The sequence below is a fragment of the Moschus berezovskii genome, chromosome 17 (assembly GCF_049115385.1).
Source record: "Moschus berezovskii isolate FMDL1 chromosome 17, NW_MosBer_1.0, whole genome shotgun sequence".
NCBI lineage: Eukaryota > Metazoa > Chordata > Mammalia > Artiodactyla > Moschidae > Moschus > Moschus berezovskii.
The window spans coordinates 18,567,406-18,595,206 of record NC_142476.1 but is presented as its reverse complement, the minus strand read 5'-3'; the positions used below and the strand labels follow the sequence as shown (position 1 = coordinate 18,595,206).

The following is a 27,801-nucleotide window of genomic DNA, read 5'->3' as shown; positions in this document are numbered from 1 at the left end:
CTGTGTCAAACATATGGCACATTTAAAGGAGCAACAGAAAAAACTACAATGCAACAACAACAACAAAAAATGTAGCAATTTTTCTGAGTTTGTTTTAATGAGTTAAGACCTTTGATGATTTTCCACTCTATTTTATGCTAAGCACACGATATTTCCTCTTAGGATTTACCAAGAGCCCTCTGGCATGCGTCCTTAACAAGTTCTAAAAGGCTAATCTCTCAGGACAGTTTCAAACTCTGTACTGTATTAGTTACCACAATGGAATTTAAACACACATCTGCATTAAGAACTAAGCAACATTATGAAAATAATAGCTTACATATAAAATCAAAGAGCGGAAATGTAGCCAAACTTTATTATTATATATAATCTCAGTAAAGTAACAGCCCAAAATCAACTATCATAAGGAAGGTATAAAAGCATTACCAGTTGACAAGTCTGTGGTTTCGCTTCCTTTCTGGAAACCCTGAGAAGAAACAGATAATGTTAAACTCTTAACTATTGGTATGTAACAATTAGGAAAAAATCTGATGCTACAACTTTAAATAAGCATGGCAGACTAGCAATACATTGTAACATAAATACAGTATAACTGTACACTATAAATACATTATAACCATAGTCATGTAAAAACTCCATATGCACTTGGACAGGGATAGCAAGAAAATGCCAAATAGATGATAATCGACAAATGTAAAAGTTTAACAAGATCACAGGACAAATAAGAGAGTCACACAGTAACTAGCCCTCATCCGAAAGCTCGGAACCTTTGGCAAATAAAAAGCCCTTGGGGTTCACCTTTTCTAGCAAGTTTCTTAAGTAGGCCGTCGCTCTAAATTTTTGATAAAGCGGCCCAACGTGGCCGGATAAGAGCTATGATCATAACTGAGAATCTGGACACTTATAGAGGAAACCCACAACTGCCCAGACATCAGTTTCCTCACGGCCACGGTACAGACCGGTGATGCGGAAGGCCCCAAAGTGAAGTCGCTCAGTCGCGTCCGACTCTTGGCGACCCCATGGACTGCAGCCCCTCAGGCTCCTCTGTCCACGGCATTTTTGAGGCAAGAGTGCTAGAATGGGTTGCCATTTCCTACTCCAGGGGATCTTCCCAACCCAGGGATGGAACCCGGGTCTCCCGCACTGCAGGCGGATGCTTCCCTGGCGGCTCAGAAAATGCGGGACACCCGGGTTCGATCCTCGGGTCGGGAAGATCCCCTGGAGAAGGAAATGGCAACCCACTCCAGTATTCATGCCTGGAGAATCCCACGGACCGAGGAGCCTGGTGGGCTACAGGCCATAGGGTCGCAGAGTCGGACTCGACTGAGGCTTCACTTCACTTCTTTACCGTCTGAGACACCAGGGTGGCCCCAAGCAAATCTTTAAAAACATAAAAAACAAAACGATCTCAGGGAAGCCTCTGACCATACAAAAACCACGCCCCACACCCGCCCCACAGGTGTGCGGGGTCAGGCCGAAGGCGACCGGCTCAAGGACAGGCAGGCGGACGGGAGAAGGACGCCGCGTCCCGGGCAGGTCGCCCAGGCCGGGGCGGCGGGGGACGTGGCGGGGCCGCCCCGCCACAGCCCCGGGGCGCGCGCGGGCCCAACGCCGGCGGGGCCGGCAGCGCGCGTCGCGCCGCGCCCCCCCACACCTGTCATAGAAGGGGTGCTCCTCGCCGAAGTCCCGAAGGTGCTTCTTCTGCTTCTTAGTCAGGCAGCCGAGCAGCTGGCTCTGGCTCCGGCTCCCACGCTTGCCCATGGCGAGCCCCGCAGGTCCGCCCAGCTCCACGAGCTTCACGCCGGGACGCGGACCCGTCGGCCCATTCACGCGCGACCGCCGGCAGCGCTTTACGGCGGCAGGGGCGTGCCACAAAGCAGACCCGCTTTACGCCGCGCTTGTGCGACAGGCGTTGGAACTTCCTGTTTCCCGGTTCGCCCCCTGGCGGGGTTCCTTAGAAGCACGTGCTCGCGGGCTAGTTTCTTCTGGGCTGTAAAAGCAAGACAGGCCAAAAGTAGGCAGGCGGGCCTCCGGCTTCCCCAGATAGGTCAATGGGTGGATGTACTTTGTGCGCCTGTTGTGGTTGTGAAAATCAGCCTGCGTGAACGTGTAGTAGCGGAGATGGGTGAATGCAGTGCTTTATATTAGACCGTAATAAAAACACTAACCAACATTTAAGGGTGCTGGCTCGTCTCGATTAATCCTCATAGCGGTACACAAATGCGTCTTGTTAATAAACCGTATTGGAGATGAGAAAGCTAATGCTTTCAAACGGTTCAGTTCAGTTCAGTCGCTCAGTCGTGTCCGACTCTCTGCGACCCCATGAATCACAGCACGCCAGGCCTCCCTGTCCATCGGTTACATGCACACTAACAGGCGAGGAAATAGAAGCCTACGTCTGTCGGATGCGATGACAGGCTTCTCCCACCGGGACCTGTCACATGCCTGCGGCATGTCTTGACACTGGGACAGTGGGCACACAAGGGAGAGATCCTTTCCCTTACCCTACCCCTCATTTTCTGAAAGTATTGCAAGGACCCCTGGTAACAAATCTGTTCCAACATTTTTTCATGTTCCAAGAGCAGAAACACATCCAGAGAGGTAAAGTGACTTTCCTAAATCACCCAGAGTCATAATAGAGAAAGCAGTAAAAATCAAGAGCCTCAAAACCGAATTGGGGCAAAGCAGGTCTGAACACTTTTAAAGGTGAAGTAACTTTTCTCCACCTGGATCATGGGGTTGGTTAGACCTTGTATACAATTACCAAAATGTATCAAACTGTGCATTTAAAATGGGTCCATTTTAATGTAAGTAAATAATAATCTCAATAAACAGAGGAAAAAACAACTGGACTTAATACTCAAGAGACATGCAGCATATGCAGAACTACTTGAAAACTGCTCGATAAACACAAAGAGACACTTTTTTCCTAATGGTAACTTAAAATGTCAATTATAAACCACAGCAGTCACCTGAATATTTAAGGTAAAACAGGAGTCGTTAAAGACAGTGTTCACTCGCTGTTATTACTGACGCTTCAGTGGGAGCATTTGAACTTTGTACAATTCCATGTCACACCTACAGAAGTCACACCAGAACTATTAGAATCCTATTCTTGTGGTTCTAGGGACCATCTACTACTTCTAATTAAATTCTGGGAGGCTGTGGTGAGAGGGGTGGGGAGAGGAGGGAGAAATCTAAAAAATATGCAAACAGCAGGTAGAGCCAGCAGCTGACCCAGCCAAGGAAGCCATAAACAAACAGACATCTGTCTTCTGTCTAATTCCAAGATAAAAAGTACAGTCACTTATGTCAACAAAAGGCTGTTTGCAAAATGTCATCATATAGTTTAAGGCACTAACCACAGTATAACCTGGCTGTAACAATATAGTCATACTGTTTTTTCTCCTCCCACCCTATTCCAAGTGCCCCAGCTTCCCTCCCCAGAGGCAACCAGTTTCTTGGTGTTCTTCCAGAGATCTGCTATAAAAAGGTATACTCTTGAGCACTTGAGGTGACTCCTTACTCTCTCCTGGCTTCCACGTCATTGTAGTCCTATGGACAGGTCCAGACTTTTCCCAGGTCTAGAAAAAACTGTTCTAGCTCCACCCAAGCGGTCTCGTCATTGGCTCAGTGAGCTGCTTCTGAAAATATTTATTTATATTAGCCTTTGACAACATAAAAGGGGATGCTTTGTGCAGTTTTAATCCGAGAGTTCAGAACTGAAACACTTTTTTCCTGCCCCCAGTGAAAGTTCTCTTAGTCAAACCCACACAAAGAAGATGCATGTGCCAACTAGTGAAGGCCCTGGGAAAAGTGTAATGAAGGCAGAGTGTGTTCTTCCCCTTCTTCCCACACTCGACTCTTCCTTCCCCCTCCTCCAAGGTTTTCTTTTACCTTTCCCCTAAGGCAGTCAGTATTTTCAGTGGTGAAAACAGTGCAGGAAGTAATCTTTTATACTAGTTTGTAAAGACAGCTTAATGAATCAGTGTTACTTTTCCCTGGTTATTTTCCATTTGGAGAGACTCCCTGGGATATTGATCCTTGGGGGTAGACAAGGATGACTGCCCCTTAGGACAAGATTGTTAGAATACTCAGGTGTTCATTTTTCTTAGTTTGAAAACCTTTTCTTTGGAAAATTTCAAGTGCTAAAGTAGTCAAGACAGTATAATACACTCTTGTGTTTCCTACTCTCAGCTTTAACGCAGAGCCATCTTGTTTTACACAATCACCCACCCTCTACCCCTGGCCCCTCCAACCCCCACCCCGTATTATTTTTGAAGCCAGTCTCTGACATTGTATTATTTCATCTGTAAGCATGTATTTTAAAATAGCTAAAAGATAAGGGTTCTTTCTTTAACAGCCACAATGGCGCTATTTTACCTAAAAAATTGTTTAGTATCATCATATATCCCGTGCTGAAATTTCTCATAAATGTCTGTTTTTACACAGTCAATTTAATGTATTCTGATGCTCTCGTGCTCTCTCATGAATACATTGCTGGATCTAGAACTTGGACCCCACGTCACGGTAGCTGGTATTTTTTCCTTCCGTCAGGAGGCGCACGACACCTGGTTGCTTTCATTTTGCCAAAGTGTCAGTCATAGGGAATCAGTGTCTAAGTTTGTCAGTTCATTAGCGGTCACATTCTAATTCTGTCATAGGGGGTGATATTCTAATTTTATCATTTCTCCTTCACCGCCTTGTTGGACTATTTCTCTGAAAACGGGCTTTTCCTTCTCCTAAATTTTGTTTACCCAATGGTACTGTTTGTATCAGGGACTTCTCCAATGAGCCAACTGTTCGCATCAGATGACCAACAGACTGGAGTTTCAGCTTTAGCATCAGTCCTTTCAACGAATATTCAGAGTTGATTTTCTTTAAGATTGACTGGTTTGATTTTCTTGCTGTCCAAGTTACTCTCGGGAGTATTCTCCAGCACCATGGTCCCAAACCATCAATTCTTTGGCACTCTGCCTTCTTTATGGTCCCTGATGCTGGGAAAGATTGAGGGCAGAAGGAGAAGAGGGCATCAGAGGATGAGATGGCTGGATGGCATCACCAATGCAATGAACATGAACTTGGGCAAACTTCGGGGGATGGTGAGGGAGAGGGAAGCCTGGCGTGCTGCAGTCTGTGGGGTCACAAAGAGTCGGACATGACTGGATGACTGAAAAACAGTAACTGTTTGTGTAGGAAAGGCAGGAAAAATGCTTGATTCCCTCCCTTCTTTTACTAATTTTAAACATAAGGAATCAATTCAGTAGATCTTCTAATGCTGACCAAGTGTTTTTTTTTTTTTTAAGTATCATTGTGAACTCATGGAATTACACAAATCGATGTGTTTAAATCCCTTGTAAAGATTGTGGCATATATAGTTGGCAAGAGCTTATTTGATATATAGTGATGTATTGGAAAAGGCAAACTATGTTCTAACACAAACCACAAAAAGTAAGCAGGAGTCTACCTGAGATTCTCAACAGAGCAGGAAGCGGAGGCTGTTGGGGAAGCATAATTTGAGGACACAGATCAGATACTGGGGATGTTTGGGGTTTGAAATTAATGTGACAATACAGTGGTATGAAGGGCATATGGGTTCAAGGCGTGTTGACAGGGAGCCATACCAAAGGTAGGACTCTAATGATGAAAGCGCCTACACCTCAGCTACTGATTTGGGAGGATTCTGGAGAAGGTGAGTGTCTCCTCCCAGAGGCCTCAAACTGGACAGCTTTCTACATACAAGACTGGCTTCGGCACCACGTGTCCATACACATGTCTATTTACTGCCTAAAGCAATCTAACCTCTCCCTGAGAGTGCCGGCAGGAATCAGTCTCTCGCTACCCTTCTAATGAAATGAGCTTGTTTATTCATTTTAAAAAGTGTACACCACGGGCCAGGTGCTGGGCTAGCAGCTGAGGCTGGGAGAAAGAAGAGGGTGCTTGCCAGTCTCTTCAAGGAGTTCTCAGCCTCAGCCAGGCATGGATAAGTGTGCAGACCATTGCGATTCACCGTGATTACTGCTGAACTGATAGAGGCTGGGTGCTAAGGAAGCAGGCAGGTCAGTGTTTTGGGGCCCGTGGGGGTCAGGGGCTGGGGGTGGAGGGTCACTTGCTGCTGTTGAGCATTTGTCCGTCTGTCACGTTCACTGAACATCGACATTGAACTTGAGATGACTCTAGATTCTAGATCTTAGGCTGTAGGAGTTGTTTCTGCTGACTTCATGAACAGCATGTGTGTGTGTTCAAGACAGGATATGAGGGATATAGGGCAACAGGAAATTAGAAAGCTATGTGGTCATTGGATTCCTCAGCGTTTATTGTGTAAGAGCAATGAGCTCTCTAGGTGGAGCATATTACAGAAAAGGAGATTATGTCTGAAAAAAGAGAAAGCTTTGTAACGCATTTCAGTGCACTCTACATAACCTGAAAATGTAAAATACTACTGTATATCGTGTCTACCCTTTCTATTCATCTGTACCCATAACTACCCATTGTCAAACCCAGAGCCTGGCACAGAATGACCTTTAAGTATGCTTCCTCAAGCTTATCGGAGGTTGATTTTTATTAGACCTAGCCTAAAACTGAAATGTTTCATCAGATTACATTCATTTATTGAGACCAAGGTAGAATGCTCCTCTCGAGGGGATGGAGGGACTTCCCGGGTGGTAAAGAATCCGCCTGCCAATGCAGGAGAGGCAAGAGACCTGGGTTCAATTCCTGGGTCAAGAAGATCCCTTGAGCAGAAAATGGCAACCCACTCCAGTATTCCTGCCTTGAAAATTCCAAGGACAGAGGAGCCTGGAGGGCAATAGTCCAGGGGGTTGCAAAGAAGCGGACAGACTGAGCGCGTTCCCTTCGAGAGGATAAAGTTTTAATCCCTCCCTCTAGTGGAACGTTGGTATAACTACACTCTTGTTTTTCACATTTTCTGGCAAAGGTTTGGCGGCAAACATTCATTCATTAATCAAACTCTTTCTAAGCAGTTACCATGTTCCTGTTACAACATTAGGCATTGAGGATTTATAAAACTCAGACCTCTGACTTTCCGCTTGAAAACCTCATAGTGTAGCTGGGGGAGACAAAGCAGTTAGCAAATAATTATATTGTCATGGACTAAAAGCTGGATGAGAAGTGAAGTGAAGTCACTCAGTCGTGTCCAACTCTTTGCGACCCCATGGACTGTAGCCAGCCAGGCCCCTCTATCCATGGGATTTTCCCGGCAAGAGTACTGGAGTGGGTTGCCATTTCCTTCTCCAAAAGCTGGATGAGAAGGATGTACAAAGGGATTTGTTAGTCGCTCAGTGGTGTCCGACTCTCTGTGACCCCATGGACTGTAGCTCGCCAGGCTCATCTGTACATGGGATTCTCCAAGCAAGAGTACTGGAGTGGGTTGCCATGCCCTTGTGCAAAGGGTTTTAGGAACCCGGGAGACAAGGAAGCTCATCCTGCCGTGGAGGAGAGAGGCAAGGTCATGGGGAGTTGCACAGAGGATGCAGTGAGTCAGAGTATCCTGAGAAAGGACGTTCCAGGGAGAGGGAACAGCCCGAACAAGGTGGAGCACATGAACACATGAAAGATGTGTTTGGAGAACTGCTCGTGCTTCACGCTGCTGAGGTGGGTGCGTGGGGGGGCGGGGGGTTGGAGAGATGGGCAGGTGAGAAGTCAGTCTTCTAAACCGCTTCCTGGGGAGCTGAGGCCCAATTCCATGTAGAGGTGAGGGGCTGTTAAAGGATTTCAAGGGGGTTATGTGATAAGATGCGGACTTTGAGAAATCACAGTGATGTCTGTATGGGTTGCAAGGAAGTTAAATCTTCCTTTCCGATGCCTTCCTGGAGCAGTTAGTCCACTGTCGTTTTTCAGCATTTCATAAATTTACTTTTGGCTGCGCTGGGTCTCTGTTGCTGCGTGCAGGCTTTCTTTCGTTGTGGTGAGCAGGGGCTGCGCTTTGCTGTGTGTGCAGGCTTCTCATGGCGGTGGCTTCCCCTGTTGCACAGCACAGGCTCTAGATGTGGGGGCTTCAGTCATTGTGGCTCACAGGCTGAGTCTCTCTGCAACACGTGGGATCTTCCCGGACCAGGGGTCGAACCCGGGTCCCCTGCACTGGCAGATATTCTTAACCACTGGTTCACTGGGGAAGTCCCAGTTAGTTCACTCCTGATGCTGCCCAGCTCCAAAGTGCTTCCTCCCACTTCTCAACATTTCTCAAAGCTGCTGTTTCTAGTCTGTCTGGATCGTCTCTCCTAAGTTGAGACTGCAGTGAATTCAGTCTCTGAAATCCATGCCATCCATGCTAGTTCTTGCAGGGTGTGGATACAACATGAAGGAATCTTACGGTGCAAGCTAATGGGCCCTGCTCCCCGTCTCTGTTTAGCTGTTTATGTTCCCCCTATGCTTGCTCCTGTGGCTCAGAGACCCCTGTATCCATGCTGACAGACACTAAATGACCGTCTGGGTCAAAACTGCCTTGAGGAGAACATTTTTTTCTTTTTGCATCCTCACAACTGTAAAGTTTCCTTTCCCATCATTTTAGTGACCGATAAGCCTGCTGTACACGCACTTGGCTTTTTGAAGCTCGTAGGGTGTTAACGTGCTGGAGCAGTATGTAAACTTAAAGTCATAAACAGCGTTTATGACCTTGGCAGACAAAAAAATAAATGTCAAGATCATTCAAGTCACACGTTAAGCTTGAGGTTTCTATTAGATGTCCAAGTGGAGAGTCCAGGAGGTGGATATATGCACATCTGGGACTCTGGGTATGTGTGTTGGGGGAGTCCAGGATGCCAGGATGCCCAAATGGGAGTGGTCAGCATGGAATGAGACCGAATGAGATCACATTGTGTAAATACAGTCTGAGAAGTGAGCCCTGGGGCCTTGTAAATTTCGGGGAGTGGGGTAGATGAGGAAGAACCAGCAAGTGATGGAGAAGGGGCAACCATTGGGGAAGAGAAAGCTGGTATTGTCTCCCACTTACAGATCAATCCCTCTCAGGAAAGGTAGGTTTGCAAAGGGGTTAAGCCCGAGGATACTGGACTCAGCTGTGTCAGGATTTGGATCTCAGTAAAACTCCAATACTTTGGCCACCTCATGCGACGAGTTGACTCACTGGAAAAGACTCTGATGCTAGGAAGGATTGGGGGCAGGAGGAAAAGGGGACGACAGAGAATGAGATGGCTGGATGGCATCACCGACTCGATGGACATGAGTTTGAGTGTACTCCGGGAGTTGGTGATGGACAGGGAGGCCTGGCGTGCTGTGATTCATGCGGTCGCAAAGAGTCGGACACGACTGAATGACTGAACTGAACTGAACCTATAAGTACAAAATGAGGTTACGCTTCATATATGCCACTAGGGCTAGTGTAGGACCTGGAGGGTATTTATTTGTTGGGTAATCATTGATTGCACCCTCCTGCACACGAATTGAGTGCCAAGGGAGCTGATGAGAAAGAAAGAAACAAAGTCCCTGGCCTCAGGGAGCTCGGAGTCCACAGGGAAGGCGAAGTCTTAGAAGCCAGTGATTCTCCGTGACATCACAACATGATACATTCTTAAATGAAAGTATGAGCCATGCACTGAGAGAACAGAGGAGTGATTAATCCAGCCGGCAACGGCCTGACTGAAATGTGATGCATTTTTTTTTCTTCATCATCTTTTATGTGCCATTTTGCCCGTGAAATTCACAACTCTTCTGAGCACCGGTGATTAACCTACACGACAATTTGAGAATGTATTTCTTTAGAAGGAAAGAAGTGGGGAAAAATCCTCGGAATATAGACTATGGTCCTACTTTAAAAAAATTAAAAAAAAAACAAAACACGAAGAATTACCATCTTGAATTAAATTGAATTTATAATTGCCTATTAGCCCAAACCAGCAGCAGCTGTTGTGCTGTCCCACTTTTGACTGTTAGCAAATCATTCCCCAGTGTGGTCCTCCCATCACGGGCTTAACTGCTGAGTCTATTACATCTGGTGTGGGAGGCTTCAGTGATCTTAATCTTTTTCCTTGGGCAATGATCTGCCTTTCATTTGAGGGGCAACTTTTCTTCTTCACATGGTGAAGCCCACGAGTGTCAGCCTTTGCCACGTTTAACCACCATACATTTCTCATGAAGAAGATTTTCTAGCTTCTTCTTGTGCTTTCTGTCTGTCCTTGTCTCCCTCTCTGGGCATTTATTCTGGCTAGAACTAAAAAATTTAAGAAGTAAGGTTTGCAACTAAAGATGTCCTTCATGAGTTTACCATAAATTCTTGCATTGAAAATTCCACAAAGGCAGATTGCAAAGCTGCTTGTAAGTTAATACCGAGTACAGAGGGGGACTACCCCCATTCTACAAACTTGAGCTCCTCCAGCCCTGCCTGGACAGAGGATTTTTTTGAGCCAGACGAATGCTTGGATCATTGTGTCCTCTAATTCCAAAGTGACTGCAACTGCAGTCCCTTTGATGACTGGGGTGGATGACATGTCTGTATTTGGGATAAGGCAGGAAAGGAGGTGAGGGCAACATAGGTAAGTGCTGAGCATTGTCAGATAGGAGCAGAGGACATTCTCCCAGGAATACACCCAGGAATCAGAGTTTGTTCTTCTGAAAGCAAAGAGACCACAAAGAATCATTAAAAGAAAAGAAAGAGAATTTTGTAGCCCTGTTCAAAGATGAAGAAAATACTAGCCTTTTCTTTTAGAAAAGATAGTTAAGGTTTATTTTCTACAAAGGGTACATGTTAATCTGAAGAATAATTGTTCTTCAAAGTTGTCCCTGTGATTCTTTTAACTAAAGATACTGAGTCTCTTTTAAAGTAGGTATCTGATGACACTGAGTCATTTCAGTTCAGTTGCTCAGTTGTGTCTGACTCTTTGCGACCCCATAGACTGCAGCACACCAGGCTTCCCTGTCCATCACCAACGCCCAGGGCTTACTCAAACTCATGTCCTTTGAGTCAGTGATGCCATCCAACCATCTCATCCTCTTTCATCCCCTTCTTCTTCTGCCTTCAATCTTTCCCAGCATCAGGGTCTTTTCCAAATGAGTCAGTTCTTCTCATCAGTGGCCAAAGTACTGGAGCTTTAGCTTCAGCATTTGTCCTTTCAATGGATATTCAGGACTGATTTCCTTTAGAATTGACTAGTTTGATCTCCTTGCTGTCCAAGGGACTCTCAAGAGTCTTCTCCAACACCACACTTCAAAAGCATCAATTCTTCAACGCTCAGCTTTCTTTATAGTCCAACTCTCACATCCATACATGACTAGTGGAAAAACCATAGCTTTGACTAGACGGACCTTTGTTGGCAAAGTAATGTCTTTGCTTTTTAATATGCTGTCTAGGTTGGTCATAGCTTTCTTCCAAGGAGCAAGCGTCTTTTAATTTCATGGATGTGGTCACCATCTGCAGTGATTTTGGAGCCCCCCAAAATAAAGCCTGTCACTGTTTCTGTTGTTTCCCCATCTATTTGCCATGAAGTGATGGGACCAGGTGCCGTGATCTTAGTTTTTTTGAATGTTGGGTTTTAAGCCAGCCTTTTCATTCTTCTTTTCAACTTTCATCAAGAGGCTCTTTAGTTCCTCTTTGCCCTCTGCCATAATGGTGGTGGCATCTGCCTATCCGAGGTTACTGATATTTCTCCCAGCAATCTTGATTCCCGCTTGTGCTTCATCCAGTCTGGCATTTCACATGATGTCCTCTGCATATAAGTTAAATAAACAAGGTGCCAATATTCAGGCCTGATGTACTCCTTTCCCAATTTGGAACCAGTCTGTTGTTCCATGTCCAGTTCTAACTGTTGCTTCTTGACCTGCATGCAGGTTTCTTAGGAGGCAGGTAAGGTGGTCTGGTATTCCCATCTCTTTAAGAATTTTCCCACAGTTTGTTGTGATCCACACAGTCAAAGGCTTTAGCATAGTCAATGAGTACGGTGGACTGAACGTTTCTGTTCAGACTGAACCCCCCACTCCTGTACCTTAAGTGAAAGTGAAAGTCGCTCTACTGTGCATGACTCTTTGCAACCCCACGGACTATACAGTCCATGGAATTCTCCAGGCCAGAATATTGGTGTGGGTACCCAGTCCCTTCTCCAGGGGATCTTCCCAACCCAGGGATGGAACCTAGCACTCCCACATTACAGGCAGATTCTTCACCAGGTGAGCCACCAGGGAAGCCCCACAACCAAATTCACACATTGAAATCCTAACCCCCAATGTGATGTTAGCCGGCACTGGGGCCCCTGGAAAATAATTTGATCCTTATGGTGGAGCCTTCATGAATGGGATGGTGCCATTTTAATGGGATGGTGCCACTTTACCTCTTCCACCATAGGAGGACACAGCAAGAAGATGGCCTTCTAAGAACTTAGAAGTAAGTCTTCAGGAGCCACCAAATCTTCCTGGACTTCCCAAGTTCCATAACCATGATAAATAAATGTCTTTTTTATCAGCCAGTCAGTTTGTGGTATTCTGTTATAGCAGCCCAGATGGACTAAGAGACCAAGTTTCTCCATGAGTAGATTAACAAGAAGTCCAGTCTTCATCCTGGTTATGGCCAAGTCTCTCAATGATGCTGACCCAGCCCGAAGAGACACTCCTGGTTACACTCAATAGCGGTCACTGCTAAAGCCTGGCTGTGCTCCAGTGGACAAGAGCAGGCATTCTCCTTGGCCTTCCCTGTGCCCTCTCCATGGCTCCCCTCAATTTTTTATACTCATTCTCGGGCATGCAACTAGCTCCCTAGCTAGTTTAGGGTCCAGATTCTTCACTTGACAAGAGTATAGTCATTTCCCTTGGTATGCCCATAAGTCAAAGTGGGTGGCTTGGAAGGAGGCTTCAGCATCAGCCTCAAGCTATTCCCAGAGCCAGCTCTTCCCTCTAATGGGCTCCAGGCCCTAGGTCGCCACTGTCTTACGGTAAAGTTCATTTCAGTGGCCTTGTCACAACTCTCTGTCACTGAGCCTCTGTCAGGCTCCCCTTTATTCACCTGACATGCTCCAGTGACTCTGAATCTCAAAGAGACTAGATCCACAAAGCTCAGGGTGAGCCATCACTGTTGACCATTTTGTACTGTTTAAGCACAAGTTCCTGTTAAAATGAATGAAACAGGAAGGGTAGGGAGGAATGGACGCTGCTGCTCCCAGGGGAGTGTGTTTATGTGTGTGTGTGTGTGTGTGTGTGTGTGTGTGTGTGTGTGAGTCTCTCTGTGTGTGTACATGTGTGTCTGTCTGTATGGACATGTATGGGAGAGGAACAGGCTGTAAAGACCAGGCACTGACACCATATTCTTCTGAGGTCTAGGACTCTAGTTTTCTTTCTTGTGATCTCCTAAGAGAGTCTGGGGTAGGACAAATACAAAACTATTGAAGTCAGATTTGAGGTGATAGGGGAATTTTATAACCTCTCACTAATTTGCCATCATCAGAGTCAACTGTCTGAATTCTTGAAGCTTCAGCCAGTTTGGGCAGAGGGTTGCGCTGTGAATAGTAACAGCAGAAAACATTTCTGTAAGTCTTTACAATCATATAACAGGCCAGGTAAAAATCATATGGTAGGTATGCCAGGAAACCCAGAGATAACTACTAGGAGTCCTCGGAATTCTGAGCGAGGCAGACATCCTTTTTGGTTTATCACAAACCTTCATTTGGCACAGCCCAATTCGTAATGCTGGGTCTCTCCTCCATGTTACACCTTTAGAGAATGAAAGGCTCTGGTTCTTCCTGTGCAAGAGTTGATCACTTCCTTGGGGAAAGCAGAAGGGTGCACTTCTAGAAATAAGTAATTAAGACAGCAGACTCTGGGCATGACCTCTAGCTGCCCTGGTTACCACTGTGTGACTAGTTACCTTCAGAAAGAAACGCTTACACACCTCCTGCATGGTCACGTGGCACAGCAAGAACCTAATTCCTGGAATCAAAGAAGAGTTTGCTCTTAGTGGTCAGGGCTTTTAGGTTGGGAGGAGAGATGGCAGCAGCTAGCACTCCTTCTCTCTGGTTCAGAGCTAGAGTAGCTAGCTCCAGGCTTTACCGATCATCAAAAAGGTACAGACATCTCCCCAGAGAGGCTGGCTACTGTGCATGGACAGTCGGGTGTCTTGTAGTGAAAAATCATCTGAACGGTAAAAAGACAAGTCTAAGTCAGGTTGGGGATTCCCTGGTGGCTCAGTGGTAAAGAACACGCCTGCCAATGTAGGAGACGCTCTTTCAATCCCTGGGTTGGGAAGATCCTCTGGAGGAGGAAATGGCAACCCACTCCAGTGTTCTTGCCTTGAAAATTCCATGGACAAAGGAGCCTGGCGGGCTACAGTCTATAGGGTCACAAAGAGGCTGACGTGACTTAGCAACAAAACAACAATGAAGTCAAGTTAGGTGGGAGCAGGGACTGGAGCTGGCAGGGACATCTACCCTAACACTGGATTAGAAGAGGTTGGCCACCTCCTGGGAGAGGGAGGTAGGTATTTCTTATGAGAAGTGAAGTCCCCCAATTTCCTACAGGGCTGTGAGCAAAATTGCTTTTAATCACGTTAATTACAACAACCCAGCATTTCTCAGGAGAGCTTTTCATCTTCAAAGGGACTCCAGGATGCTGCATACCAGTTGACATGAAAGGCCCTGGAGTTGCAGAACTGCAGTCTGAAGTTCGAGGGGCCCCAGCTCTTTGGGAAAGGCAGGGCTCAAGGAATTCTCTCGCTTCAGGGTGGGGAGCAGGTCAAGACAGGGATATGTGTCCAGATGCTGGCCCTTGCCTCCCTGAAATTGGAGACCCAGGGGCATGGAGTGTCAGCCTCAGCCTAGTCCTCCCGAACCCTGCCCTCTCTACTGGAGTTGCCAGATAAGAAGAGGACACTCAATTAAATCTGAATTTCAGATAAGCAAAAAGTGCATGGTTCACTAAACGATTATCTGTTGCTTACACGCACACACATATACCCACAGGCGCACGCATGCTTACATGCAAACACGGCCCCCGTGATATCAGAGGTTGGGCTTCCTAGCCCCAGAGACGCCTACCGGAGAGCTCAGCGAGCTGGGGCATGTTCCCCTGGGGCCATGGGATCGGGGCTCTCCAGACCTGCCCAGACCCAGCCTCTTTCCCCCCTCTCCTGTGGGAAGGTCCTTCTCTCAGCGATCCGAGGCGGGACTCAGGGTTGGGCCGTGGGGCAGGCAGACAGTCCAGCCTTCCCAACTCCTCTGTTTGCCTTGGATTTGGGGATAAAACAGCCTCGGGGATTGAATGTCTAGAGCTCCCCTTCCCTCGACACCCTGCTATCCACCCCAGCCCTCCGTAGCTCGAGGGAGAAGCCCCGTGGCCACCCAGCTGCCCGCATCGCCCTGAACGGCTGGAATGGAAATTCCTCTGTGACAAACACCAGAGAGAAATGGTCCCTGGGCACTGATGAGCGCCCTGCCTCGGCAGTGGAATCCAGACTGCCGGGACGGGTCTGGGCCTGAGCTGGAAATACCTCTGGTTTCCTGGGCTGGGCGGGAGCCCAGGGCGAGCTGGCACTTGCCACAGTGCAGAAGAGCTCCTGGGAGGCAGCCGGGCCAGCTCCGAAACTCCGAAACTCTCAGGGCCTCCAGACACTGACGCCCTTAGAGAGAGGTTCCCAGGCCCCTGAAAGCCCCAGATCCAGCCCCCGGGTTCAAGTCATTCAGGGTCAAGGGCAGAGCCTCTCGTGCCTTCTTCACGCCCCCAGGACAGACAGATGGTCCGGGAGATCACTCTGGGCCCCTGGACGAGATTTAACATTCAGCAGCTCTGGTTCCCTTCCATGACCTAATGGAAAGGGCACGGGGTCAGACAGGTCAGGCCCGGCCAGCTTCCTACTCACCATGTACCCCCTGCTGAATGACCTCAGAGAAGAAAGACTCTTTTACAAATTAAATTTAAGAAAAATCCCCCCGGCAGACTTGAAAATAAATCCATTTAAGGAAAATGCACGTGTGCAAGATGAATTGACTGGCGCACAAGGCAGCAGAAGGGGTTCTGGTGTGGAAAGCAGAGAACTGAGCCGCGACTGTGCTTTCAGATACGAGATTCTGGAAGGAGTCCAGAAACTGGCGGATTACTCTAAGAATTGTATAGGGGAACAACAGCAGCTTTTCCTCACCAACTCTAATAGTTGGTAAAACACACTAGTGTTTCCTTCTCACGTAATCCTTTCTTAATAAATTAAAAGTGAATAAAGTGTGACACACTTAGGTCATGGGCATCATTCAAATGATTTTTACCTGCCAATTATGGGAATTTGTTGAACACTCATCAATAAATGTTCCTTGACTGACTAACCAACCTATGGTCTGAGTTGATGAAGGGAGGAAGAGAGGAAGAAAGAAGGGAAGGAAGGCAGGATTGATTTTATGTCAACTGAGCGCATCTTAGCAGAAATCCTGATTTTAAAAGCCTCCAACACTGATATTCCGTTTCCCCAAATTCCCCGTCCCTGGCTCTCCTGTTTCCCCACCTCCTTCCATTTCTATGTATGTGGCAGCTATGCCCAGCTCTGCTGATGAATGTTTGTAAATAGTGAACAAGAGCAGGAAAAGCCTCCAGGCTACCTGGTACCCCTAGGGATTTAGTCGGCCAGAATCCTGGCTAGCAAGATCTGATGGGTCCTTGCTTGGATCTGAAAGCCCCCAAAGAGACTGTTACTGCTAGCAACTCAACGTTTTACAGATGTCAGTGGGCTGAGGAGGGACAGGTGGGGAGTGGGCTGTCTCATCTCTGATTCCTAGGTCTGAACAAGATAAGAGAGGGGAAGCGGACCCAGAGAGTGGGATGGGAAGTTCCCCAGGGGGGTCGAAACCAGGTGGAGGTGTGCGTAGGACATGGGGCCGTCCCCACGGCCTGGATAGGGGATGGGGGCTGGTGGAGGGGTCTGATGAAGAGCTGTTTCTACTCTTCTACTCTTAAGCCGTCTCTCGTACAAGACATTCTGCTGATTTCCAAGTTCAGAGATTTGAACTTGAACGTGACTGTGGCCCTTTCTCACATCATCTATTACCCTCCACGAGCCTCAGTTTCCTACGTGTAAAGTGGGAATCCTAATAAACAACCCATGCACACGCAGTCAGCAGATGTGTTTGAACACTGACTGGCTGCCAGGCCCTGTGGCAAGCAATGAGAACACAGCGGCGCTTATTCACACTGCAGGCAGTAGTCCCCAAAGGGCAGCTCCTGTGGGGTGCTTTATATGCAATTAAGAGTTTTGAAAAACTTGTTGCAAACATATAAAATGTTGGAAGATTGTATGTACACATCTGGATTTCCCAGTGGGCAAAACTGGGCCTGCCTTTCTGTACAGCAACTATCAACCAGACTAGGGCTGTTTCCTTTGAAAGGAAATCACGCTCTCCAGGTTGCCACAGTCCTCAACATTCCCACCTTGCTAGAAATTAAACGATAGTTTTGTTTATCTAAACCCTTTGATGCTCCCTCACCGTAAACAAGAGAAAGTCCAGCTGTTTGCTATAACCTTCAAGGCCTTTCAGTTCTGTTTCCTGCCTAATCAGTTCAGTTCAGTCACTCAGTTGTGTCCGTCTCTTTGCGACCCCATGGACTGCGGCACGCCAGGCTTTCCTGTCCATCATCAACTCCCGGAGCTTACTCAAACTCATGGCCATCGCGTGGGTGATGCCATCCAACCGTCTCATCCTCTCTCGTCCCCTTCTCCTCCCGCCTTCAATCTTTCCCAGCATCAGGGTCTTTTCAAATGAGTTGGTTCTTCGCATGAGGTGGCCAAAGTATTGGAGATTCAGCTTTAGCATCAGTCCTTCCAATGAACACCCAGGATTGATCTCCTTTAGAATGGACTGGTTGGATCTCCTTGCAGTCCAAGGGACTCTCAAGAGTCTTCTCCAACACCACAGTTCAAAAGCATCAATTCTTCGGCGCTCAGCTTTCTTCACAGTCCAACTCTCACATCCATACATGACTACTGGAAAGACCATACCTTTGACTAGACGGACCTTTGTTGGTAAAGCAATGTCTCTGCTTTTTAATATGCTGTCTGGGTTGGTCATTGCTTCCTGCTTAATCCGTTCCGTTCCGTTCCGTCGCTCAGTCGGGTCCGACTCTTTGCGACCCCGTGGACTGTAGCCTACCAGGCTTCTCTGTCCATGGGATTCTCCAGGCAAGAATACTGGAGTGGGTTACCGTTTACCTCCCTATAAATGCTACACTCCAGCAAACTGCAACTTCCTGACCATTCTGTGTGGTACTTTGCAGTGCCATTCTCTTTGCCTAAAACGTCTTTAGCTTTGGTTTTTCTATGCAGATCATTGATGTTGAGCTTCATCTTTAACACCTTCCTTTCCCTTTGTGCATCATTCCTGTGAGCCATTGCTCAGAGGGTCACACAGTCTGGAGACCTGCAAAGAAATCAAATGGTTCACTTGAGAACAAAGAGGCGTCAATGGTTCTATAGGTTATGACTGGGCCCAGGGACCTTCTTATTGGTAACAACTTGTAAAAAACCTCAGCTTTCCCAAGAAATAGGGACAAAATAGAAGCATTAAACGAAACCATGTCTGTAAGTGAAATTAGACAACACTGAAATCGAACAAAATTATGAATGCTGGATAAGTAGCAGCTATTATTCCGGTTGTGACGATTATTTCAAGCAGAGGCCGCTTCATTGAGGGTAACAGGTCAGCAACTGCAAAGTGAGTTCAGGGAAGAAGCGTCGATTAGGGCGGCAGGGCAGTGGAATAGTAAGAGATGCGACTGGACACACAGATGAGGGCCAGCAAGGAGCCTTTCAACTCGTCTCTCTGCTTGGTCCCTTTCTCCTTTCTCTCCACCTGAAACCCAGCAGCCAGACTGATCCTGCAAAACAAATCACCCCTTGTCACTCTTCTGCTCAAAAGCCCCTAGTGGCCCCCCTCTCTCTCAGAGTGAAAGCTGCAGCTATCAGATCTCAAATCTCACAGCCCAACAACCTCTATTCTCTCCTCACTCTCTGCCAGCCTCCGGGCTTCATTCTGACCTCTCTGCTCATCCTTTATTGGGCCAGTGTGCTCTCAGCCCAGGGCCTTTGCACTTGCCAGCCCCTCTTTCTGGAACTGTCTTCCCTCTGCTCTCCCCAGGGTTCATGCTCTTAGATCTTTGCTCAGATTGTCATCTTCTCTCTGGTAAGTCTATCTAAAATTTTACTTCTCCCTCACCGCCTCTTCTTCTTGAAAGTGTGAAAGTGAAAGTCCCTCAGTCGTGTCCAACTCTTTGTGACCCCATGGACTATGAATTCTCTAGGCCAGAATACCGGAGTGGGTAGCTGTTCCCTTCTCCAGGGTGTCTTCCCAACCCAGGGATCAAACCCTGGTCTCGCGAATTGCAGGTGGATTCTTTACCAGCTGAGCTGCAAGGGAAGCCTGTTGTTTTTAGAACTTATCGCCAGCTGACTTTTCTTACTGCTTTTGTTTATCTTGGTTGCTGTCTGTCTCCACCACTGGCATATAAGCTCTAGGAGGACAGAGGCTGTTCTCTCTTGCTCACTGTTGTATCCCCAGCACCTAGAACAGAGCTTGGCACACAGCAGATACACAGCAAACATTTGCTGGATGAGTGAATCAAGGTTCTTGACTCAATAAACATTGAGGAGTGGCACAAATTTTTTTAAACTTTTAATTTTATATTGGAGCACGGCCCATTAGCAATATTGTGAGAGTTTCAGGTGAACAGCGAAGGGACTCACATCATACATGTACGTATGTATTCTCCTCCATTCTCCCCCAAGCTCCCCTCCCATCCAGGCTGCCACGTAACACTGAGCAGAGTTTCTTGTGCTGTACAGTAGGTTCTGGTTGATTATCTATTTTAAACATAGCAGCGTGTACATGTCCATCCCAAACTTCCTAACTATTCCTTCCCCCTGGCAACTGTAAGTTCCTCCTCTAAGTCTTACAGAATGTTTTCGACGAAGAAAGTAAACCAATGAGAGCTCACAAAGGGCCTTAGGAGAGATTAGGGTGGGGGTGGAAGCTGGGGTGGGGGGTGGTGGCCACAATAGTAGAAGGATATATAAGTGAAAGTTTAAACAGAGGGCTTCAGTAGGCTTAGAGGAAGACAATAGGAGGCAGTAAGTTTCCTGATGGTGGGGATCTTGTCTGGCGAATAGGAGGCACTGAATAAATATTTACTGAAGGATGAATGAAGGAATGATGCTCGTGTCTCACGTGGGATGGACCCAGGGCTCTGGTTTGGGTCCGTCTTAGAAAAGATCTGGATCCTTTTTTGATCTTGACTCGCAGATTCTTGGGGTCAGGACTTACATGAGATTAATGCTGAACTCCTATGTTTGTGTGTATATCTTCTCTTTCGTCCTGGATTGGGTTAACTCTCTATCTTGTTTAGTCACCTTGTGGGCCTCAGCTTAGCTCAGACAAATTGGGATTCAGGCTGCGAGAACTGAGATGTGGTTCAGGCTGTAAGCACCCAGGGACAGCCTCCAGAGCGGATGACATTTTTGAACGTTATACAGCTAAAGTTTCAAGTGACGTAAAAAAAAGTTAGTGTGGAAGGGAGCCCATGGTGTGGAAATCAGTGCGCAAGTCCAGAGACACTCGAGAGAGTGGAAATCCCTGTGGACACTATCTTCACCTTTTCTGCAGAACCACAGTAATTGAATAGGAGGCTAGTCTAGGCTGAGGCTGGGTATGTGGACTCTGTTAAGAGATTCTTACAGAGGAGGGGTGGAAGGATGGGGGTGGAGGTGGGGCAGGCACTTGGTCAAAGAACCTCTCATTTATGCCCTCCCTTGTCTGCCCTTTAGTTAGCGACATCTCCCCAAAGGAATTATTCACTAGGCTCTGACATCCACACTTGGACCTTGCCTGTAGTCCAATCAGCAGAAATGAGGTGCTTCACTGTTCTCTCTGCCCCAAGAATAAATACACTGTAACTCCTTTCTGTCACAGCTCAGTTGGGAAAGAATCTGCCTGCAATGCAGGAGACCTGGGTTTGATTCTTGGGTCAGGAAGATCCCCTGGAGAAGGAAATGGCAACCCACTCCAGTGTTCTTGCCTGGAGAATCCCATGGACAGAGGAGCCTGGCAGACTACAGTTCATGGGGTTGCAAAGAGTCAGACACGACTTAGCAACTAAATCAAAACCAAACCAAACTCATTTCTGAACCCTCTGGGTTTTAACTAAGCCAATGCCTTATGGCAGATCCCTGCCTAAAGGTGGGAGGCGTAGCAGTGGAGAAAAGGAACACTTGCTGCTTGACTTATGTCATTGAATCCTCTTGCCAGTTCCGAGACATGGGCGGTATCCTCGTGCGTGAGCTGAGTAAACCGAGGCTCAGCCAGTTCACACAGCTAGGAACTGCAAGAGGGGAAATTCGAGACAAGTTTGGACTAATTCCAAAGTACAGGTTTTTCTGAGGACGTCAGTTATGCCCATAGAACTTACCTGTAGAAGTGGTAATTGTTAGGACTAGAAGGCAACTGTGGGATTCGTCCAGCTCCTTCAGAGGAAGGGCCTTGGGCTCAGACAGCAACAGTGACAAGCTCTGCTGTCACCAAGATTTGACATCCAGGTCTCTCCTGACTCCCTGGGGCCCTTCCTCCTTTCTTTCGAAAGAAGTCCTCATAACAGAACGTTTCTTAAATTTTATGTCTGTCTGCTTTAAAATCAAATAGTACTGAAAGCTTTATAATCAAAATATCAGACCTCCCCACTCCTTGTTTTTGTTGAAATAATATTTCATCTCCTAATATTTTCTGTTGAAATCTTTCATCCCGTCTTATCTCCCTGCTTGTGCTTTTGTCCTCTCTTAACCTTGTGGGTTAATACCCTTTTTTAAAATTCCTTCATTGTCATTTTACTGGAACGGCCCGGGGAGGGAGACAAGATAAAGCACATTCGGTCAATCAGTCTTGTTGAACAACAACAACAAAAATCTAGTTTCTTAGCACACTGCCCCCCAAAGATCCTGTATCCCCAGAAAACTCATTTTTCTGAAGTCAACACATTGTCCTGTGCTCCTGGAGTTTACCCTGCGCCTGGCCCTGTGCTGGGAGCTCGTGGCTTACCAGAGTTTCTGTCTGGCCGGTGCCTTGCTGCCCCCAGGGACTTGATTGAGGCGTGGAGAGAATGATTTACAGGAGGAAACAAAAAGTAGATAATGGCAGTAAGAAGCCCTCCCACCCACTTGTGAATTTCAGAGAGCTTTCATATCCAGGATCTCTTTCACAGCTGCAGATACGCACGGGATCGGTTGTTTGGTGCTGACCGTGAAGTTAGAATCACAACACCGCTCTATCCCAGCAGAGTAGTGTATCTGAAATGGGGACTATGAACATTCATGTTCAAGAACCTGTTATTTGGTGCTTTTGTCTGCAGGTCTAAAGCTTCCTTTGCCGGGAGAGATGGAAGTGGATTCTCAGATTAGCACTGCAGGGAACAAGAATGGAGGGAGGTCTCCAGGGGCGCGCATCGTACTTCAAGGGAGTTACTGAGCTTTGTTTTTCCTCCTCTTCCTCCTCTCACACAAACCCAAGTTTAGAATAAAGAAAGCTGCTTCTCTGAGAACACTTACCAGGGCTCAGCTTGGTCCACGGATAAAAAGAGAGTCAGAAGCAAATAATTGTGGACACTTTCTTGGGAATTCTCCTAAAGTCTCAAGCCAAAGTCTATGTCATTGTCTAGGTTGGAACGTGAGATTCATTTATGGATTTATTTCTGCTGCAGAAATCTCAATGCTTCTAGGATTTGGATGGTATTCTGGGGTGCAGTCTATGGAGGGAAAGGGGACAGAGGAAGAGGCAACACCAAAATGCATTACAGTTTAGGCTGTGGTTCAGACAGTGTGTTAGGCTCCTCGTAGCCCTAGTCCCTTGAAACCCTTGATGGAGCCAGAGAAAAACCTCAGGACTTGGGGGTAGACCTGATGGGCTCCAGAATTGCCTTCCAGAGGCTGGCTGGGGTCCGAGTTCCTCTGACAGAGCAGAGAATCAGACTGCTTAGCTTGCAGTCCCCAGCCCTTCTTTAGCAGCCCCACGGATGCTCAGGCTCGTCTCAGAGCTTATTTGCTGTCACTGCTTCCAGGAACAATCTCCACTGTACTGAGCCATTGGGAAAGGTTCCAGTTGCCATGCCCTCTACCCTGCCAAGAAGAGAGTAGGATTTGGGTCACGTGGCTTTACTGTCATGTGTTTCATATTGTAGAGGCTAAAGCTTCAGGGTCATGAAAAAGACCCCACCTCACCAGCTAATGGCTTCCCTGGTGGCTCAGTGGGAAAGAATCTGCCTGCAATGCAGGAGATGTGCATTCGATCCGTGGGTCGGGAAGATCTCCTGGTAGAGGAAATGGCAATCCACTCCAGTATTCTTGCCTGGGAAATCCTGTGGGCAGAGGAGGCTGGTGGGCTACAGTCCATGGGGTCGCAAAAGAGTTGGACACGACTGAGTGACTAAACAACACTACCAGCTAAGAGTTGCCTGGGAACCAGAGAGGGAAATTCCCCGATTTCCTATAGTTGTGAATCAGGGCGCCTGTGCTGAAACGTGTATCCCACTGCCTGAAACTCAGACTCACGAGTGACTCAGCAGTGCATCACCTGAGCAGGGACAGAGGGCAAAAGGCTGGGAACACTGCAGGTTCAGTCCATGCTGGGGATGTTTGAATCCCGAGAGTGCTCTTTTGAGATCATAGAACAGACTCCTCTAGAGCCCTCACAGTTCAGTTCAGTTGCTCAGTCGTGTCCGACTCTTTGCAACTCCATGGACTGCAGCACACCAGGCCACCCTGTCCATCACCAACTCCCGGAGCCTACTCAAACTCATGTCCATTGAGTTGGTGATGCCATCCAACCATCTCATCCTCTGTCGTCCCCTTCTCTTCCTGCCCTCAATCTTTCCCAGCAGGGTCTTTTCTGATGAGTCAGCTCTTAGGATCAGGTGGCCAAAGTATTGGAGTTTCAGCTTCAAAGCGCCATCATAGGGACTCATAAGATGTTCTGATTCCTCAGACCAAGCAGATAAGGTATGTCTCAAGCAAAAGAGACCTCAGGGTGGACTCTTGCCAGCTCTCACTTGAAGAGCCAGGAAGTTCCTTCTGATTTCTACCTTAATTCCTCTTGCTTCATCCCCTCTCATTGGTTCTTCAGTGGGGTGACACAAGAGTTGGAACCATGCTTTGTTCACCATATTATAAACAGTGTCTAGATGCATGGGTAACTTAAAAAAAGTTTAGCAACCAGTGGAGCACAGTCAGAATGGACTCTGGCTGGGGTGCTGAACAGGACCAGGAGGAAAGAGCTCTGGGCTTGAGTTCTAGTCTTGGCTCTAAGGCTAATTTACTATATGACCTCAAGCAAACCACTTGACCTCTCTGGGCCTCAGTTTTCTCACCTTTAAAAAAGGGATATCTAGACTAGAGGTTGCAAAGTCGTATGCCAACATGATCAGGCAATTAAAGTAAAAGAGTGAATCCAGTAGGGCAGGGTTGTCCCGACTGTTACATGTAGACTCCCTCTAAACAGACAGCTGTTGCCTGATGGAGCTGCCGACCCAAACTGCCCCAGGCATTCAACTCTTCAAGAGATGCTAAGACTCTCGATGTTTTGTGAAATCTCCTGATGTTTAAACAATTCTGTGGGTCAAACAGAATTCCCCCCTAGACTAGAGGATTTGAAGGACCCTCCCAACTCAAATTTTCTGCTTCTAAAATATACGTCTTCCAGGGAATTCCCTGGTGGTCCAGTGGTTAGGACTTGAAGCTGTCACTGCTGTGTCCTCAGATGTTCAATCCCTGGTCAGGGAATAAGACCCTGCAGACCATGCAAAGGAGCCAAAAAAAAAAAAAAAAGAACGTGCCTTCCAAAGAAGATCACTAAGAAATCACCTTAGTTATGGTAATTTCAGCTACTGCAAAAGTGAGTGTCTGTGTGTGGGCTCATGCTTTCAGCTTTTGCTGCTGCTGCTGCTAAGTCACTTCAGTCATGTCCGACTCTGTGTGACCAGCTTTTGGTTCCCCTCAAATGACACTCTCCTGGTGGTCTTTCCCCGCTTACACACCTGCAGGGGATTGTTTGTTTGGTCTCAGGAGCCCAGCCCTGGGCCAGATGGAAGATACAGCTTGTCCAATGAGCTCACCAGCGGTAATAGGCTGGCTGTGCTGATGAGATAGCCCTCCCCTTTCCCTGCATGAAGGCAAGAGTGGCCACAAGCAGTGACTGATTCAGGCTCTGGACCTTGCTGCCTTTCCAGGCCTTTGCTGGCCGTGTCCCTAGGCTGAACTGGGACTAGGAATCCAGTCTGCATTATTACCAGTCTGGAGCTCTCCACCCTAGCTATAGTGTTCTTGCCTGGAGAATCCCAGGGATGGGGGAGCCTGGTGGGCTGCCATCTATGGGGTTGCGCAGAGTTGGACACGACTGAAGCGACTTAGCAGCAGCAGCAGTTTCCAAATTAGTCTGCATTTGGAACAATGGAGCACAGACTGGGGGCTTAAGCCACAGAAGCATATTGTCTCACAGTTCTGGAGGCCAGGAGTTCAAAATCAGGGTCTCGGCAAGGCTGGTTCCTTCTGAGGACTTCGAGGCGGGGAGGGTCTGTCCCAGGTTCCCCTGCTTGGCTTGCAGATGGGTGTCTCCTCGCTGGGTCTCTTCACATCCTCTCCCCTCAGCGGCTGTGGCCTCTATGTCCAAGTTTCCCTTTTGGATAAGGACACCCGCCATATCTGATTAGGGCCCATTCTAATAAGTGCATTTTAACTTGTTCAACTCTGTGAAGACCCCGTCTCCAAGTCAGAGCACAGTCAGAGACACGAGGGGTTATCGGACCTCGACATCTGGATTTAGGGGACACAGTTCAGTCCACAACACTACTTCACCCTGGCCTCTCACTCATTGCTTTAAACTCCAAAACCTAAGCACCCTGCTTGTGCCCCTTCCTACCTGTGACAGCCCAGTGCTGCAGCATCCCACGAGCTGGTACTCAGCTCACTGCACGCATGCACTCGATATGGACTGAGGTTCTCTGCAGTGGGAAAGGTGAGCGGATGTTTATCAGGCACCCATTAGGGGACACACAGGCCTTGAATTTCAGGTAATAGTAAGAGATGTCTGCTGGTGGTCCAGTGGTTAAGAACCCACCTGCCAATGCAGGGGACACGGCTTTGAGCCCTGGTCTGGGGAGATCCCACATGCCCTGGAGTAACTAAGCCCGGATGCCAACGCTACTGAGCCCATGCACCGCAATTACTGAAGCCTGTGCTCTAGGGCCTGTGCTCCGCAACAAGAGAAGCCGCCACAGTGAGAAGCCCACATGCTGAACGAAGAGTAACCCCTGCTCGCAACTAGAGAAAGCCCACGTTCAGCAAAGAAGACCCAGTGCTGCACATGGATAAAAGAAACAATTTATTATAAATGAAAATTCCCATGGATGGAGGAGCCTGGTAGGCTGCATTCCGTGGGGTCGCGAAGAGTCGGACACGACTGAGCAACTTCACTTTCACTTTTTACTTTCGCATTGGAGAAGGACGTGGCAACCCACTCCAGTGTTCTTGCCTGGAGAATCCCAGGGACGGGGGAGCCTGGTGGGCTGCCGTCTATGGGGTCACACAGAGTCAGACACGACTGAAGTGACTTAGCAGCAGCAGCAGCATAATATTCATTCATAATAAATAAATGAAAATATGTATTTAAAAATGAATAAATAAATTAAAATTAATAGTAGGAGATGTCTGTTTATTCAGTGAGACACTGCCTCTATGGTACTTTTTATCTTCACATTGATAAAACTGGTATTCCCAACTGCAGTTCAGTTCAGTTCAGTTCAGTCGCTCAGTCGTGTCCGACTCTCCGCGACGTTGGGAAGTGCCAAATATCATTCCCAGCACTTTATATGAAGTAATTTTTTGAATACTCACAATACCATTTTGAGGTAGATATGATTATTTACATCCTTCTACAGATGGGCTTCCCTGGTAGAGTATCTGCCTGCAATGTGGGAGACCTGGGGTTTGACCCCTGGGTTGGGAAGATCCCCTGGAGAAGGGAAAGGCTACCCACTCCAGTATTCTGGCCTGGAGAATTCCATGGACTGTATAGTGTATGGGGTAGCAAAGAGTAGGAAACGACTCAGTGACTTTCACTTTTCACAGATAAGACACTGAAGCAGGAACAGCTTAGGAAAACTTCCCCAAGTCTATAGTAACTGATGGAGTTGGATTTGAATCCCAACAATTGGCTGTAGAGGCCATGTTTTTAATCATTACCAGATAGTATTTGGAAAAGGCAGGGGTGTTATTCTCATTGAAAAGATGAGGAAATCGAAACCAAGCAGCTAAGGAACTCACTCAGGGTCACAGGGGTAAGGGGCAGAGTAGAAGCATAACTCCTGCCCTGGAAGCCACAGGGCTTTCCTCAGAAGGGACCAAGTGTCCTGGGTCCCTTCCCCACACCCTGCTCCACTTACACAGGCCCACAGGTAAAAGGGCCAACCCAGAATCTCTAAACCCTTATTTGTAGTTAACTGTCTCCATGTGAGCGTGCTAAGTTGCTTCAGTTGTGTCCCACTCTTCGTGACCCTATGGACTTGTAGCCAGCCAGGCTTCTCTGTCCGTGGGACTCTCCAGGCAAGGAACTGGAGTGGGTTGCCACGCCCTCCTCCAGGGGATCTTCCTGACCCAGGGATTGAAGTCGTGTCTCTTATGTCTCCTGCCTTGGCAAGCAGGTTCTTTACTACTAGCACCACCTCCATACCGAAGGGGTGATTATTGGGCAGAAGGGAGGGGAGGCCCCTTCTCGATTTAAGCAGGGCAGGGCGGTGCGGAAGGTGCTGCGAGGGCCCGGGCCTCCCAGGAACACAGAGTATCAA

The 27,801-nt window shown here is 47.6% G+C and overlaps 1 protein-coding gene across 2 annotated transcripts in view; it reads right to left on the bottom strand.

Moving 5' to 3' along the window:
* UTP25 (UTP25 small subunit processome component) overlaps positions 1–1,871 on the bottom strand; it is a 104,833-nt gene extending 102,962 nt beyond the window's left edge. For both annotated transcript variants that reach the window (XM_088845238.1, XM_055419011.2), the window contains exons 1-2: positions 1,655–1,871; positions 427–466 (exon numbers count right to left, since the gene is read on the bottom strand). In XM_088845238.1, the coding sequence (XP_088701364.1) occupies positions 427–466; positions 1,655–1,761 (147 nt within the window). In that variant the 5' untranslated portion in view covers positions 1,762–1,871. The remainder of the gene's footprint in view (positions 1–426; positions 467–1,654) is intronic.
* Positions 1,872–27,801: the final 25,930 nt, after the last annotated feature.